This window comes from Microcaecilia unicolor, chromosome 8 (genome assembly GCF_901765095.1).
Source record: "Microcaecilia unicolor chromosome 8, aMicUni1.1, whole genome shotgun sequence".
Lineage (NCBI taxonomy): Eukaryota > Metazoa > Chordata > Amphibia > Gymnophiona > Siphonopidae > Microcaecilia > Microcaecilia unicolor.
The window spans coordinates 70,697,555-70,713,606 of NC_044038.1; the positions used below are offsets into that span (position 1 = coordinate 70,697,555).

A 16,052-nucleotide genomic window follows, 5' to 3' on the forward strand; every position below is an offset into this window, starting at 1 on the left:
CTTGCCGTTTACTGTTAATGTTCAGAAATCCTGATGGCATCACCAGTGTTTCCCAAGTCAGTCCTGGAGTACCCCGTCACCAGTTAGGTTTTCAGGATATTCATATTATGCATATGCGTGAACTACGCAGATGACCTCCATTATATGCAGATTTATTCATGCATATTCATTGTGGATATTCTGAAAACCTGACTGGCAAAGGGTACTCCAGGACCGATGTGAGAAATACTGTCCGATTTGGATTGAGGATATAAATCAGTGGTATTCATACCCAATCCTGGAGGGCTGCAAACATGCCAACTTTTCAGAGTATCCCTAATATGCATGAGAGATTTGCATGTGTTGGAGGGGGTATTCATGCAAATCTCTCTCCTGAGTATTCATTATGGGTGTTCTGAAAACCCGGCCTGTAAGTGGCCCTCTGAGTGGGAGTGAATACTATTGGATTAGATACTTATGTCCTTAAGTTTCATCTCACAAGACTTCTATGGTGCAGTCCCTGCATTATTTTGATAGCCTTTCTATGACAGTAGTTCCCAAGTCTGTCCTTGAGTATCCCCTTGGCAGTCAGGTTTTCAGGATATCCACAATGAGTATGCTTGACATTGATTTGCATGCACTGCCTCCATTGTATGCAAATCTTTTATGCATATTCATTGTGGCTATCCTGAAAACCTGACTGGCAAAGGGATATTTTAGGATTGACTTGGGAAACACTGTTCTATGGAGTGCATCTGCTCTGTTTTCTTTTGGAGGCATTGCTTCCAGAAATGGACACAATATTTCAGGTAAGGGCTTAGCAATATCCTGTACAGAGGTATTTTTGCCTTCCTTTTTCTCTACAGGTTATGCTTCTCACTCCTCATCCTGGCATTTATGGCTCTTACTACCACCTTGTACTGTTTTTGCTACTCTGAGATCATCAAACATGATCATCTTGAGATGTCTCTTACTTAGGGGCCCTTTTACTAAAGGGTTGCCATGCGGTTGTAGTGCCGCCCCAGCACATGGCATTTCCAGCGCTACCGGAAATTCCAGAAAAATATTACATCAGGGGGTTACCTGGCATTAATCAAGCAGCACCGCATACTACCCGGTTACCGCTGGGTTAGTACAGGAGCCCTTGTGGCGGTGAGTGCTCCCACTAAAATGGCCGCGCGGGTAAGTGCAAACTTACCGCGTAGCTACTTCTTTTTTCGGACTTTATACCCACTGCGGTAAAAAGGACCTCAGCATTCGGCAAAACGTCTGCCACCGCTAGCGCAGGGCCCCTTTTACCGCAGCATAGTAAAAGGACCCCTTAAGGTAGATCAGTGTCTCTTCAATTCCCACTGCAGCTCCTTGAGACCTAGGGCAAGTCACTTGACCCTCTATTGCCCCAGGTACAAAAACTTAGATTGTGAGCCCTTTAGGGACAGAGAAAGTACCTGCATATAATGTGTACAGCGCTGTGTATGCCTAGTAGAGCTATAGAAATGATTAGTAGTAGTAGTAGTACTGAGCACATACCTTTTCTTTGGCTGTCTGTACCCCAAATTGTATGATTCTGTGCTCTTGTTTTGAAGCTTAGCTGCTGAGCACTTATTTGGGGGGGGGGGGGGGGGGGGATGTCTTAAATGTCTCCTCATTCTGTTTACTGCCAAAGAAGTGTTCATTGTTGCTGATCAGTGATGTTTGCACAAAGACCAAACTAGTCCTAATATTGCACAAAATTGGTCCCAGAACAGATCTACAGTTCTTTCTTTAGAAGAAGTTCTGTTTACCATAGCTTTCTGCCTGTTCCAAGGGAAAGGGGATGGAATTTGATACACTGCCTTTCTATGGTTAAAATCAAAATGGTTTACATATTATGTATAGGTACTTGTTTTGTATTTGGGGCAATGGAGGTTTAAGTGACTTACCCAGAGTCACAAGGAGCTGTAGTGGGAATCAGTCTTGGTTCCCCTGGATCTCAGGCCACTGCATGAACTTTAGGCTACTTCTTTCAGCAAGTTACTAATCCAATGAACCCAGTTTAAAGAAGGTAGCCAAAAAAAAGCAAATTGTGAATGAATGAAAATTTTGAGAGAGGAGAGAGTGAAATCAGTTCATTCTGTCATATATATATTTTTTTTAGTTACATTTGTACCCCGCGCTGTCCCACTCATGGCAGGCTCAAGCTGAAAAGATTATAAAACAGAACCAAATTAAGTGTACTGTCCTGACTGAGCATGTTTACAGTATAATATTTGCACTATGCTTGTAGAGATTTCCATAATCTTTTTTTGCTATTTTTTTTGTGTAAAGTATAACAAGAACACCTTATGGGGAGATCTGTCCCTCCTTCATCTATATATCTGTGACTTCATATTACAGGCAAAATGGCAATTTGTGCTTTGTAATTGTACTAATTACCACTGCTGATTTTCATGCTGGTCAGTCCTGTAAGTGCGGAGTCACAAGAATGCCACTTTTCACATAGTAGTTCTTAGTGGGAAGCTTCCGCCTTAAAGCATTTAATTTAGTGTTTTCTGTATTACGGATGTCTTAATTAAAAGGTTCCAAGGTTCTGAGCTGTAAATCTGCAATCTTAATTTTATTAAAGAAATTGAAGTGTGTATGTAGGAATATCTCCTCTTTATGTTGATAAATCTAGATAACTTCTATGATTTGCTTAATCTAAGATTTCAGAATAATCCTACTATGTTTGTCAACTCACTCATATCGTGTTCTTCTTTTTTTTTTTTTCTGAACAGCATTTGATCAGATCTAGAAAAGAGGTCCTGCCCCACTCCCAACCTGATAGTAACTAGAGACAAGAGGACAAAGCCCACTGAAAAATGGCGGAGGAAACTCTGTTTTATGTGGAACACCACTATGTGTGCTCAGAGTGTGGGCAAGTGTACTGCAGCCTGGAAGAGGTGTTGGTGCACCAGCAGAGCCATTTGCCTCAGCAGCAATATGAGGTGGTCGGGGTTACGGATCCTGTAGCTGTGGACAGTAGTGTGTACCGGGCATTGGCTGTGCAGGAGGGACAGTATCAGTGTCTGGAGTGTGGCCAACTGCTGCTATCTCCTGGGGAGCTCCTCGAGCATCAAGACCTTCATCTGAAGTTGCTGAGCCAGGAGCCCCAGGAAAGCCAGATTTCGAAGGCCAAGCCAGGGAGCAGCAGTGGGATCCAATTCGAGTGTGTAGACTGCAAGGCCCTCTTCAACACACAGGATATGTGGCTGAGCCACCGCCAGACCCACCTAACTCAACCCTCACAGCAAGTCGTCTTCCAGAGGGTGGAAGAGATGGAACCAGCTGCGTCAGAAACGGTGCAGAACTTGGAGCTTGTAAGCCTTACAGCGACCCAGGGCATACAGCTACCAGCTGATTCCCAGCTTTTGAACAACCACCAGTATTATCATGCTGGTAGCAGTCCCCATCAAGCCTTGGCACTGGTGGATCTGGAACATTCTTACAAAAAGAATGATGGGCAGAATGTGGATGCAGAACCAGAGTGCACTGTGGAACTGCTTCTGTACAAGTGTTCTGAGTGTACACAGCTCTTCCAGTCACCCAATGAGTTCCTGGAGCATCAGGCTACCCACTTCACTACCAGCATAGCCGCCTCAGACACTGCATCTTCAGGTAATCTTACTAACACTGCAGGACTGCAGAACTCTAGTTCAGCTTGTGCAGTGGACGCTGTGGAGCAGCAACCTGGAACTGAGATCTGTCCACCAGCAGAATCCAAAGAGCTGCCACTGCCCTTAGCGGAGGACTTGGAAACCACAACAAATGATCACAGCTATGAGCTGAAAGAAAATGCAGCAGGTGGTGGGGTGGAGTCCCTGGACATGAAAACAAAGACCGGGGAGGAACCAAGCCAGCAGTTTCATTGTGCTGAATGCAAGAAGAGCTTTGCTTTCAGCCACAAGTTACGGCTACATCTGCAGTCTCATCGTGAGGGCTCCTTCAAGTGTCCACTCTGCAGCAAAGCCTTCCCTTCACCGCAAGCACTGGAAGAGCACCTGGGGGCTGCACACAGTGATGAATCTCTTCACTTATGTGTGGAATGTGGTTTGGGCTTCAGCACTGAGCTCATCTTGTTCTCCCACCGCCACAGCCATTCCTCGGACCCCCTCCACACCTGTGACTGTGGCAAGACCTTCATCAACATGACCAAATTCCTATACCACCGTCGCAGCCACGCGGGGAAGGAGAAACTGGAGGCTGCAGCTGTTCTGGAAGTCCCTGCCCCCCTTCCTACCCACCCAGATCAGGATGCAGCGGCTAAAAGTGAGAACTCCACTGAGCGCAACTGTCCTGCTGAGGGAGCCTTCCGCTGTTCCCCTTGTGGGAAGGAGTTCCCTAGGCAGCTGCAACTGCTGCGGCATCAACACTTTGTGCACATTCTGGAGCGGCAGCACAAGTGTCAGCTGTGTGGCAAGATGTTCAAGAAGAAGTCACACCTGCACAATCACCAGCTGACTCACACTGGGGAGCGACCCTTCCATTGTAAAGTATGCAGCAAGACCTTCGCTTCCCAAGCTAACCTTCTGCGCCACCAGCTGACTCACACTGGTGAAAAGCCTTACCGGTGTGAATTGTGCAGCAAGGCCTTCACGCAGTCCTCCACGCTGCAGCAGCACCGCCTGATGCATGGACAGCACTATCGCTACAAGTGCCAAGAGTGCGGCGTCAGCTTCATGAGGCGCAACCGTCTCCTCATGCACTGCTACCACCACACTGGTGAATATCCCTACAAGTGCCAGCAGTGCCAGAAATCCTTCCTGTTGAAACGACTGCTGGAGGTGCACATGCTCAGTCACCAGGGCCTAGAGCCACTACGCTGCCCGCTTTGTGGAGCGGCTTTTGTCAGTGACCTCCGGCTCCAGGAGCACAAGTGCAGCCTGGATGGACGTAAGTTTGAGTGCATGACCTGCGGCAAGAAAATTGGCTCGGCTGCCCGGCTCAAAGCCCACGAGCAGCTGCACAGTGGAGAGAAGCAGACTACCTGTGGTAAGAGAAATAGGGATCTCCAGGCCCGCACTGCTGCTGGCCTGAAGAGCTTTGAATGTCCAGACTGCCACAAGATGTTCAGCACAGAAACCTCGCTGCATGTCCATCGCCGCATCCACACAGGGGAACGTCCATACCCCTGCCCAGACTGTGGCAAGGCCTTCCGCCAGTCTACACACCTAAAGGACCACCGGCGACTTCACACAGGTGAAAAACCTTTCAAATGTGAGATATGTGGCAAGGCCTTCACCATTGCCATGCGTTTGTCAGAGCACCGACGCATCCACACTGGGGAGCGGCCGTACATCTGTGCAGAGTGTGGCAAGGCCTACCGCTCTTTCTCCAATCTCTGGAAACACCGTAAGGTCCACCGTAGTCAGCTCCCAGCAGCCCAATACACCAACAATGTCGCCATCCTGGAGAGGGTGGAGACTCTGCCTGTGGTGGAAGCTATTGAGGTATACCCTGCAAACATCGATGTGCAGAGTATCCACTTTGAGAACATTCAAGTGGAGAACATGAAAGTGGAGAATCTGCAGCTGGGGGGCTTGTGACCTGCACTTTTTCCTTCCTGCTCATTACCACCTTTGATTTGACTTAGTTTTTTCTATTTGTCTGGCGCTGCCACACCTGTTGTAGCACTTCCCCCATAAGATGCTGAACTCCAGCTGTTCATCTCCCTGGACTGATACCTTGTTCCTTCTTTGTTCCCTTCCCTTCCTTTTCCTTCCACCTTTCCTGGTGTCTCCCTCACACCAGTTGTCAATAACAAACTGGAAAAAGCCACCTTATTGAGATGGAAAAGATATTTTGTTTATTTTATGATGGTTATTGAATCCCTTGTTTTAAAACAAATAAATGATGAGCTAAATAAAAATAGTAGTAGGAGTCCTGCTGTGAAATGTTTCCTGGAGGTTTCCCCGAAATTGTAAGCCCTTTGAGCCTTTGTAGATAAGCTTGGCTGTCTTCAGAGTGGAGTTCAGTTAAACATGTGCACTTGGATTCTTCCTTAAGGTGTGTGTGGGCGAGGGGTCTGAAGAAGAGGTTAAAGTCATGTCAGATAGCGACACGGCTCGGAAATCTATGAATAATGACTGTGAAAGAAAGATAAGGCAGATCCCATTATATGTTTAATGTTTTTACAAGGATTCTGGAGAGAATTTCCAAAGCTGTTTATGAGTGGTTAAAAGTTCTCTCTGGCTAGGACTCTGCATTTCCTGAGCTGTGCCTGCTGCAAGCATATTGATTTGCCTTTATTTAAAAAAAAAAAAAAAAATGTTCATCCTGCAGTATCCCATGATTCTTTCTAACGTTTAAAATTAGGTGTGCAGGAGTAGCCTAATGGTGCAGCAGGCTTGGATCCTTGTGACCTGGGTTCGATTCCCACTGCAGCCCCTTGTGACCTTGGGCAAAAACTTAGATTGTGAGCCATCTAGGGACAGAGAAAGTACCTGCATATAATGTGTACAGCACTGCGTACATCTAGTAGCGCTATAGAAATGAGTAGTTTTAGCAGTAAAATTAGGAGCATGGGGAGTGATAAACATGGGAAACGGAGTGTGTAATCCAATTGGTGAACTGTGGGAGAGAGTTCTGTAGCAGTATATATGAAGTGCACCAGATCACTTCATACTTTAATAGCCAGTAAGCACACATGTCAATATCTGGACTATGTCTTAAACAGCTGTCTCTTTGAGGGGCAGACTGGCAGATAAAAGATTATATGACAGATTACAAAGATTATATTAACAGTACAGTGAACTGAGATGCAAGGTCATACAGAGAGTCATTGAGGGGCCCTTTTACAGAGTGGCGGTAAGCCCAACGTGGACTTACCACTTGCTGTTTTTGGACTACTGCCGGCCCAATGCTGCCAGTGGTAGTCCCACCCTGAGCTTGCACCATTTCCGGGGGGGGGGGGGGGGGGGGGAAGAAAACCCTTGGAAATTGCTTGTGTGCCGATAACCCGGCAGTAATCGGGCATCGCCGTGCGTTGCCCAGTTAGCACAGGAGCCTTTATCACCACTTCAGTGGGTGGTGGTTAGGGCTCCCTGTCGCATGGCCATGTGTGCCTGGGGTCTTTTACCCGCTGCAGTAAAAAGAGCCCTGCCACATGGGAAAAGCAGCCCCTGCCGCCAGCTCAGAGCCCTTTTTCCCGCAGCTTGGTAAAAGCCTTGTTACCAGTGTTCCCAGTGGTAAGGGCTGTAAAATGCAACCCTGGACATAGATTTTCTCATTCTCTGCAGAATCACCACAGGAGGCAAGGGCTAGGTTGAACCAAAAGCATTGGTGGTGGCAATATTTCTTTCTGCTATTCATGGTCCATGTGGGCTTGGTGGCTGGAGAGGGAGAGCTGTAGGGCCCCTTTGCTTCTGCCTGGAGCTAGAAGAGAAAGCAACCTGAGAAGCTGCACTGTCATCTGCTCATTGAGCCCAAATCAGTAACGGTGAGTTCAAAGCAAGGGGCTTAAGCCTTGAGTGATGGAGAAGGGGGCCATGTTAGTGAGAGAGAGGAGTTTTTTTTTTTTTTTTTGGGGGGGGGGGGGAGTCAATCTGCCTGCCTTCCCTCTTTCTCTTAATCTGGGATCCCTTTCCCTCATTCTATATCCCTTTCCTTCTGTTTTCTCCTCCTGCTGTACCCCCTGAACTTGCTTCATCTTTTGTACTCTGAAATTCCTCGTCTTATTCTCTACCCCCCTCTTCTCTCTTCCCATTTACTGACACCAAGATCCTTTCCCCTCCCCCCCCAATAAAAAAACAAACAAAACAAATGATCCAAACACACAAGAATATGTTTAGAAAAGGCTTCATTCTTTACAAAGCAAAATACATATTTATATGGTTTAATATACAGTTGTGTTGAAGAATTTCAGAATCCTTGCTGCATAATTTTCTAACTCTTGTTGCAGAATGGTTCCTTGAGCTGCCGCAGTAAAGCAATAGCTGTGCTTATAACAATTTCAGGGAGATGGTGACTTATACCCAAGGTCATGAACACTGATCATAATAGATATGCTGCTGATTTCTCTAGGTAGCAGTATTACAGATGATGCATCGAGTGTGCATGCCATATGTTTATCCCGATGTAACCCTTATGGCATATCTGTACTCAAGATACCTGAGCTCTGTCTTCATTGCACTGTGGAGGCAGAAATTGGAAAGGGGTTGGGCACTGTTGTATCTTAAAATCCCACAGAGCCACACCTTCAGTGGAAGGGCAAGAGCTGTTTGGAATAGGTTTTAGCCCATCAGCAGAATGTGTGTCCTGGGAGATCTGGCTGAGATTGCTGGATCCCTTCTGGTATCTTCATTCCCTCTGTGTGTGTGTGTGATTGGAAGTTGTCTGTCTGTATTTATTTATTTATTTATTTAGTGTTTAGCTCACACCATTTCAGTGGTAGCTCAAGGCTAGTTACATTTGGGTGCAGTACATATTTCCCTATTCCTAGAGGGTTTACAATGTAGCTGTTCTGTGGAAGATGTAACAGGTAAGGTTCCGGAAGATATGAATGACCCAGAAGAAAGTGTGTCCTTCCTTTGCAATAAATAAGTCTGTTTAAGGAATACACAGAATAATATGCTCAACACTTTGAGAGGAGAAAGTTTGTAGTGCTGCTGCTGCTGCTACTGCTTCTCTTCACAGGACAGCATGCGAGTATGGGGTGTTTGCGCTGCTGCTGCCTGGTCTCAAGTGGGTCAGTGTGTGTGAGGGAAGCTTGCGCTGCTGCTGCATGTTCTGTGGTGGGACAGTGTATGTGTGTGTGTATATGAGAGAAGCTTGCACTGATGCTGCCTGTGCTGTGCCAGGGCTCTGTGTGTGGAAAGCTTGCCCTGCTGCTGCTGCTGCCTGTGTCTCTTCTGTGCTGGGACTGCCTGTGTGAGGGAAGCTTGCACTGCTGCTGCATGTTCTGTGGTGGGACAGTGTATGTATATGAGGGAAGCTTGCACTGATGCTGCCTGTGCTGTGCCAGGGCTCTGTGTGTGTGGAAAGCTTGCCCTTCTGCTGCCTGTGTCTCTTCTGTACTGGGACTGCCTGTGTGAGGGAAACTTGTGCTGCTGTGCCTGTTATGTGGTGGGGTAGTGTGTATAAGAGGGAAGCTTGCACTGCTGCTGCCTGTGCTGTAGCTATTTACTGTAGTAGTTTTTGGTGCCTGGGAGTATTCTCTAACTGTGTTAACTTTGTAGATATCACTACATTAAACCTCTAAACTGGGGTATGTGGATTTTGTATATGATCTGTGTGTCTCAAATTTACTGCTATTGATGTTAAGAGTAGTACATTAACTCCTTTTTATCTGCAGGGATCCATGTAACTATTTTTTATCTCAACTTTTTCATTTGTTTCTGTGGTTTATCTTCTGCTATGGCTGGTCTGCGAACAAGTTCATTAGGGTCTATAGCTGCACCAGGGTCACTATTTTTTTGAAGGTTTTTGCACTATTGCTACCACTTTTTAGCCTTAGTGTATAAGCTATAGACAGATACATTTTTTTAAATTTTGGGTGGTATGTGGCTCCTGTCTCCTACCATACTTCCGTTTATAGTAGTTAACTTGCTGAGATTTGGTGTAGATTTCCACCCTGTATAAAAGGTGAAGGTATTCAGTCAGACTGGGGTAGGGGGGACACACTGATCTCCCCCCTTTGGCCACTGTAGTGGGGCCTTTGTCATGATGCCGTTTCCTGGGTAAATATGGGTTGCAAAGCAGCCTATGTTAGGTACTATGGACACAATTGGTTCAATATTCATAGGGTAACCTTATAGTTCCGTGTCCAGAGGAGCAAACATCCAGTCCTGGTTTTAACCCATTTGCATCAAGATGTAGTTCTGTGGAGGAGTGCAGTGAGCTGAAAACATGGGGAATGGAGTTCGATTCTCACTTCACCTCCTTGTGGCCTGGGCAAGTCCCTCACCTGCCATTGGCCCAGGTACAAAACTTAGATTATGAGAGAGTACCACAGAAAGGTGGTATATCAAATCCATGACCACTTACCCATTTCTGATTTTTTTCTTTTCTTTAGAAACGACTTAAATGCAGGGCTGGCTTATCCTGTTTCTCTGCACATAGAACTTCATTGTCTCCCTATTTCAGAGCATCCCAAGCATGTCCTGGTGATTCCATTTACAGTTGGGTTTTCAGATATTTACAATGAATAAATACGAGCTAAATTTGACTATATAATATGTATCTAATATATGCAAATATCTCATACATATTCATGGTACACTTTACAGTTCAGATTTGATATACTGCCCATGATAACCATCTGAGCGGTTTACAGAAAAACAATTAAATTTTAATAAAATCAGAAGAGAGGATATAAAAAGTGACATCAATCAAGAGCAGAAAAGGACAATACAAAAAACAATAAGACAGTAAAAAGTGTTTTTAATAGATTACCTCAGAGTTGGCGCTATCCCTGATACTGAATGTTATAACCAGTCTAATTAATCAAAAGTAGGTTGAAAAGGAAATGTTTTTAGATCTTGTTTAAATTTTATCGGGGATGTTTCATGGCACAAATATTCTGGCAGGATGTTCCATAATGTTGGAGCTATCATTAGAAAAATCAATTTCTTATAGAATCAAAACAAATATACTGAAATGAGGGGGCTGCCTGAATACCTAAGCACTTTTGAAGGAGCATCTGAACTTGACATATGAGAGAAATAAAGGGGATGACATGACTAATTTTAAAAGTTAACACAGCTGGTTTTAAACCAGGTTCTAGAGGAAATAGGTAACCAATGTTCATGTTTTAATAAAGCTGTTCTGTGGTCAAATCTTTATCCGGTAAAGAGTTTCACAGCAACATTTTGGATAAAATAGCCGTACTGTGTCAGACTAATTGTCCATCTAGCCCAGTGTTCCCCAACTCAGTCCTGGAGTTACCCCCCTTGCTAGTCAGGTTTTCAGGATATCCACAATGAATATGCATGAACTTGATTTGCATACACTGCCTCAATTATATGCAAATATCTTTATGCATGTTCATTGTGGATATCCTGAAAACCTGACTGGCAAGGGGGTACTCTAGGACTGACTTGAAAAATGCTCATCTAGCCCAGTATCCTGCTTCCAACAGTGGCCAATTCAGGTCACAAGTACCTGACAGAATCCCAAATAATAGCAAGCTTCATTCTTCTGATCCCAGGAACAAGCAGTGGCTTTCCCCATGTCTGTCTCAGTAGCAGACTATGGACTATTTCTCCAGGAACTTGTCCAAACCTTTTTTTTTTTTAATCCAGATACACTAACTGCTGATACCACATCCTCTGGCAACAAGTTCCAGAGCTTAACTCTTCGTTGAGTGAAAAAATATTTCATCCTGTTTTGTTTTAAAAGTAGTACCATGTGACTTCCATGAGTGTCCCCTAGTCTTTGTACTTTTTGAAAAAGTAAAAAAATTGATGTAAGTTTAGTTGTTCTACACCACTCACTATTTTATAGATCTCTTATCATATCCGCCATCAGCTGTTTCTGTTCCAAGCTGAAGAGTCCTAACTTCTTCAGCCTTTTTTCATATGAGTTCCATCCCCTTAATTATTTTGGTTGCCCTTCTTTGAACCTTTTGCTATATCTCTTTTAAGATACGGCGACCAGGATTGCACACAATACTCCAGGTGTGGTCGCACCATGGAACAATACGGAGGTATTATTCTTTGTCTTATTTTCTATCCCTTCCCTAATAATTCCCGGCATTCTGTTTGCTTGTTTTTTGGCCACCGCTCACACTGGGCAGAAGATTTCAGCGTCCACAATGACACCTAGATCTTTTTCCTGGGTGCTGACTCTGGTATATCAAATAACTATGATTTGGATTATTCTTTCCAATGTGCATCACTTTGTACCTGTCCACATTAAATCTTCCAACTTCCTGTAATTTTTCACAATCTGCATACATTTTAACAACAAATTTATTCCCCTGTTTACTAAGCTGCACGCTAATGCCGACACAACCCATTCACTTTGAATGGGCTGTGTCGGCATTTCTGCATGGCTTAATAAACAGGGAGATTAATCCCCTCACTTGTTCCCATTTCCAGATCATTAATATGTTAAATAGCACTGGCCCCAGTATAGATCCCTGCGACACTCCACTATTCACCCTCCACTGAGAAAATTGGCTGCTTAAACCTACCCTCTGTTTTCTATCCATCTACCAGTTCCTAATCCACAACAGAACATTGCCTCCTATCCCATGGATTTTTAACTTTCTTAAGAATTTTCTCATAAGGGACTTTGACAAATGCTTTCTGAAAATCTAGATACACTACATCAACTGGCTCACCTTTATCCATGTGTTTATTCACACATTCAAAGAAATGAAGTAAATTGGTGAGACAAGACTTGGCTGAATCCGTGTTGGCTCTGTCCTATTAAATCATGTTTGTTGTTCAGTGATTTTATTCTTTATAATGGTTTCCATTAGTTTGCCTGACACTGATTTCAGACTTACTGGTTTGTAATTCCTGGATCTCTTTTTAAAATAGGTGTTACATTGTCCACCCTCCAATTTTCAGGTACTCTGGGCGATTTTAACGACAGGTTACAGATGACTAACAGCAGATCTGTCATTTCATATTTTAATTCTTTCAGTACCCTTTGGTGTATACCATCCAGTTCAGATGATTTACTACTCTTTAATTTGTTGATTTGGCTCAGTATATCTTCCAGGTTTGCTGAGAGTTTTCAGTTCCTCTGCATCATCACCTTTGAAAACTATCTCTGATATTCTTTTCATCTTCAGTAAATACCAAGGCAAATCATTCATTCAACCTCTCTGCTATGGCCTTTTCCTCCCTGAGTGCCCCATTTACTCCTTGATTATCTTACAGTCCCATGGATTCCCTCACAGACTTTCTGCTTCTGATGTACCTGAAAAAGTTTTTTGCTATAAGTTTTTTAGTATTACAAGTTTTTGCCTTTGAGGGAAGTTTTTCATACTCTATTTTGCCCTTCTTTATTAATGCTTTGGCTCTGCCAGTGCAGCTCGGAAGAGTAGGGCTACTGTTGAGTCATAGCAGGAGGCATCCTGTGATATTCATATTTGTGTACGATCATTCAGATAGCAGTGGACAAGGACACAAGCAAGTTGTGCAAAAGATTTTCCAAGGTGTCTGAGAAAGTTGCTGTTCTTTTATCAGGGAGCACAGATAGCCTAAGGCCTGATCTGTGTGCGTACAGGTCTACCTATATATCAAGCACCTGGACCATGGAGGTATATAGATGTGCCTATTTTATAAAGGTAATGTATGCATTATGTGCCTTTATATAAATGCCTATATACAAATGCCTGTCCCCACTCCACCCATCCTCAACCCTTGGGAATAACTTCTGCATACATCATATAAAAGTAGCATTATGTTTTCTAAGCACCAACTTTTATGGGTATATACGCTAGTGCAAGGTTGTCTAACCTTTGGTACTTGAGGGCTGCAATCCAGTCAGGTTTTCAGGATTTTCCCGGTGAATATACATTATATCTATATTTGCATGCATTTTGTATGCAAATAGATTTCATGCATATTCATAGTGGAAATCCTGACAACCTGATCTGGCAAGGGCCGAGGTTGGGCACTCCTGCTCTAGTGTATTTTTAAAATTGCTCTCAAAGTTACTCCCAATGTGTGATGTTTCTTAAAAATGAAACATTGTAGTAAACAGGGAATAAATAAATTCAGGGACTGGGAGCTTGGAGAATAAATGGGAAAGTAAGGGAAAAAGAATAGAAGTTGTAAATTAGGGCCTTGTCCTGGCTTTCACTAGGCTCTGGACCATGAGAGAATATATAATAAACTAGTAAAAAAAGGCCCGTTTCTGGAACGAATGAAGCGGGCGCTAGCAAGGTTTTCCTGGGAGTGTGTATGTTTGAGAGAGAGAGAGAGAGAGAGCCAGAGTGAATGTGCGGGTGTGTGACAAAGTGAGACTGTGTGACAGTGTGTGTGTGAGAATGAGAGTGTGTGACAGGGCCCCCTCCCCTGTTCCTAATGCCCCTCACCCCGTTCCCTCCCCTCCTTTTCCTCCTCCTTCCCACACTTTGGGTTCCTTAAGGCTTTCAAAAGTCTATGTACCCCCGTGGCCCTAACGCCCAGTTTCTCCGAGGACAAGCAGGCTGCTTGTTCTCACGACTGGGTTGACGTCCACGGCAGCCCCCACCAACCGGAACAAAACTTCACGGGTGGTCCCGCACGCAGGGCACGCCCACCGCGCATGCGCGGCCGTCTTCCCGCCCGTGTGTGACCGTTCCCGCTCAGTCTTTTCTTTTCCGCGCTGGAGAGAGCCGTGTTCGTCTCTCTCTCTGTCAGCCCCGGAAACCGGATCGCGCATTCGCCGCGAATTTTCTCTTTTTCTCTTTTCGTTCTCCGTTTTTTCTATTTAGTTAAAAAAAAAAACAAAAAAAACCACTGAACTTTGTTTTCCCTCGTCTCTTAGCGGGGGCGTCGCGTTGCGGCCTTGTGGCCGCGCGGTCGATTTATTTTCGAGGTGTGAATTTTACCACCACCATCGACGACTTTGACTTCGCCGACGCAATTTTTCCGTCGATGTCCTCGAAGGTCCCGAGTGGATTTAAAAAGTGTGGTCGGTGCGGCCGGCATATCTCGCAGACCGACACTCACGCTTGGTGCCTCCAGTGCCTCGGGCCGGAGCACGATACCAAGATGTGTACTTTGTGTCTCGGTCTCCGGAAACGGACACAGGTAGCGAGGCAAGTTCTTCGGGACCGTCTTTTTGGAACTTGTGCCGGCCCCTCGACGTCGACTTCGACGGCATCGGTATCGACGGCCGGTTCTTCGGTACCGGTATCGATGTCCATGAAATCGGCACCGATGGCATCGACCCCAGGAGCACAGGGCCCGCCGGTCCCCCGGTGAAGGCAGGGGTGAGAGGCCGCGTGGGCAATCGGCCCTGGTCACTCCCTCTACCCAGGGCCCTCGGGACCGAACCCTGTCGGACCCGATCCCTCGAGGCCGAGGGGGATCGACCTCCTCCTCCTCAGTTCCACCAAGCGCCGATGATGGGCACCGCAAAAAGGCGAAGAAGCACCGTCATCGGTCGCCCACGATGCATCCGGCTCCCGGCGCCGGGGATGAGTCGGCGCCGAGGAAGCGGCAGCGTCGAGAGGAGAGGTCCCCCTCTGTAGTAGAGGTACCGCCACGTCAGGGTGCCAGCACTTCGGTGCAGTCTCCTGGACCCGAACAGCTTCTTGCACCGACGCCTCTACCGGCCCCGCCTTTCCCGACAGCGGGCCTGGACGAGTGCCTCCGAACCATCCTTCCGGGGATTCTGGAAGGGCTGATGCGCCAGACTGTGCCGGCGCCGGGGGTGCTTGCGCCTTCCGCGCCGTTGACTGTGGCGCCGGCGTGCTCTAGCCCGGTGCCAAGGCCTTCGACGCCGACGCCGCTTGCGGCGCCGGTCTCGACCGCCACGCAGGTGGAGTCCCCGTCGACGTCGATGGAGGGAGCTTCATCCCCGCCGGCGCGGGAGTCCACCGCTCGACGATGCCACCGAGGCCTCGGTGCCTCGACGTCGAGCCGGGCCCGGTTGAGGACTGAGCTGCACGAGCTCATGTCCGACACCGAGGAAGAGGCCTCGTGGGGGGAGGAGGAGGACCCCAGATATTTCTCCTCAGAGGAGTCTGTGGGCCTTCCCTCCGACCCCACTTTTTCACCAGAAAGCTCTCGCCACCTGAGAGCCTCTCCTTTGCCTCCTTCGTCAGGGATATGTCTATTTGCATTCCCTTTCCCGTGGTCTCTGTGGATGAGCCGAGGGCTGAGATGCTCGAGGTCCTCGACTATCCATCACCACCTAGAGAGTCCTCCACGGTGCCGTTGCACAATGTCCTCAAAGAGACACTGCTTCGGAACTGGTTGAGACCACTATCTAATCCCACCATCCCCAAGAAAGCAGAGTCCCAATACAGAATCCACTCAGACCCAGAGTTAATGCGGCCCCAATTGCCTCATGACTCGGCGGTCGTGGACTCTGCTCTCAAGAGGGCACGGAGTTCGAGGGATACCGCCTCGGCGCCCCCGGGGCGGGAGTCTCGCACTCTGGACTCG

The 16,052-nt window shown here is 46.4% G+C and overlaps 2 protein-coding genes across 2 annotated transcripts in view; both read left to right on the plus strand.

Annotated features, from left to right (window-relative positions):
- POU2F2 (POU class 2 homeobox 2) overlaps positions 1-2,815 on the plus strand; it is a 276,734-nt gene extending 273,919 nt beyond the window's left edge. Inside the window, exon 16 of the mRNA XM_030211699.1 lies at positions 2,736-2,815. Within this exon, the coding sequence (XP_030067559.1) occupies positions 2,736-2,742 (7 nt within the window). The 3' untranslated portion in view covers positions 2,743-2,815. The remainder of the gene's footprint in view (positions 1-2,735) is intronic.
- LOC115475740 (zinc finger protein 574-like) lies at positions 2,797-5,860 on the plus strand. Its single transcript, XM_030211697.1, has one exon. The coding sequence runs from the start codon at positions 2,820-2,822 to the stop codon at positions 5,541-5,543; it is 2,724 nt and encodes a 907-aa protein (XP_030067557.1). The 5' UTR covers positions 2,797-2,819; the 3' UTR covers positions 5,544-5,860.
- Positions 5,861-16,052: the final 10,192 nt, after the last annotated feature.

Excerpts from the sequence above, each read along its gene's own strand:
- LOC115475740 (XM_030211697.1), top strand. The coding sequence starts at position 2,820 with ATGGCGGAGGAAACTCTGTTTTATGTGGAACACCACTATGTGTGCTCA.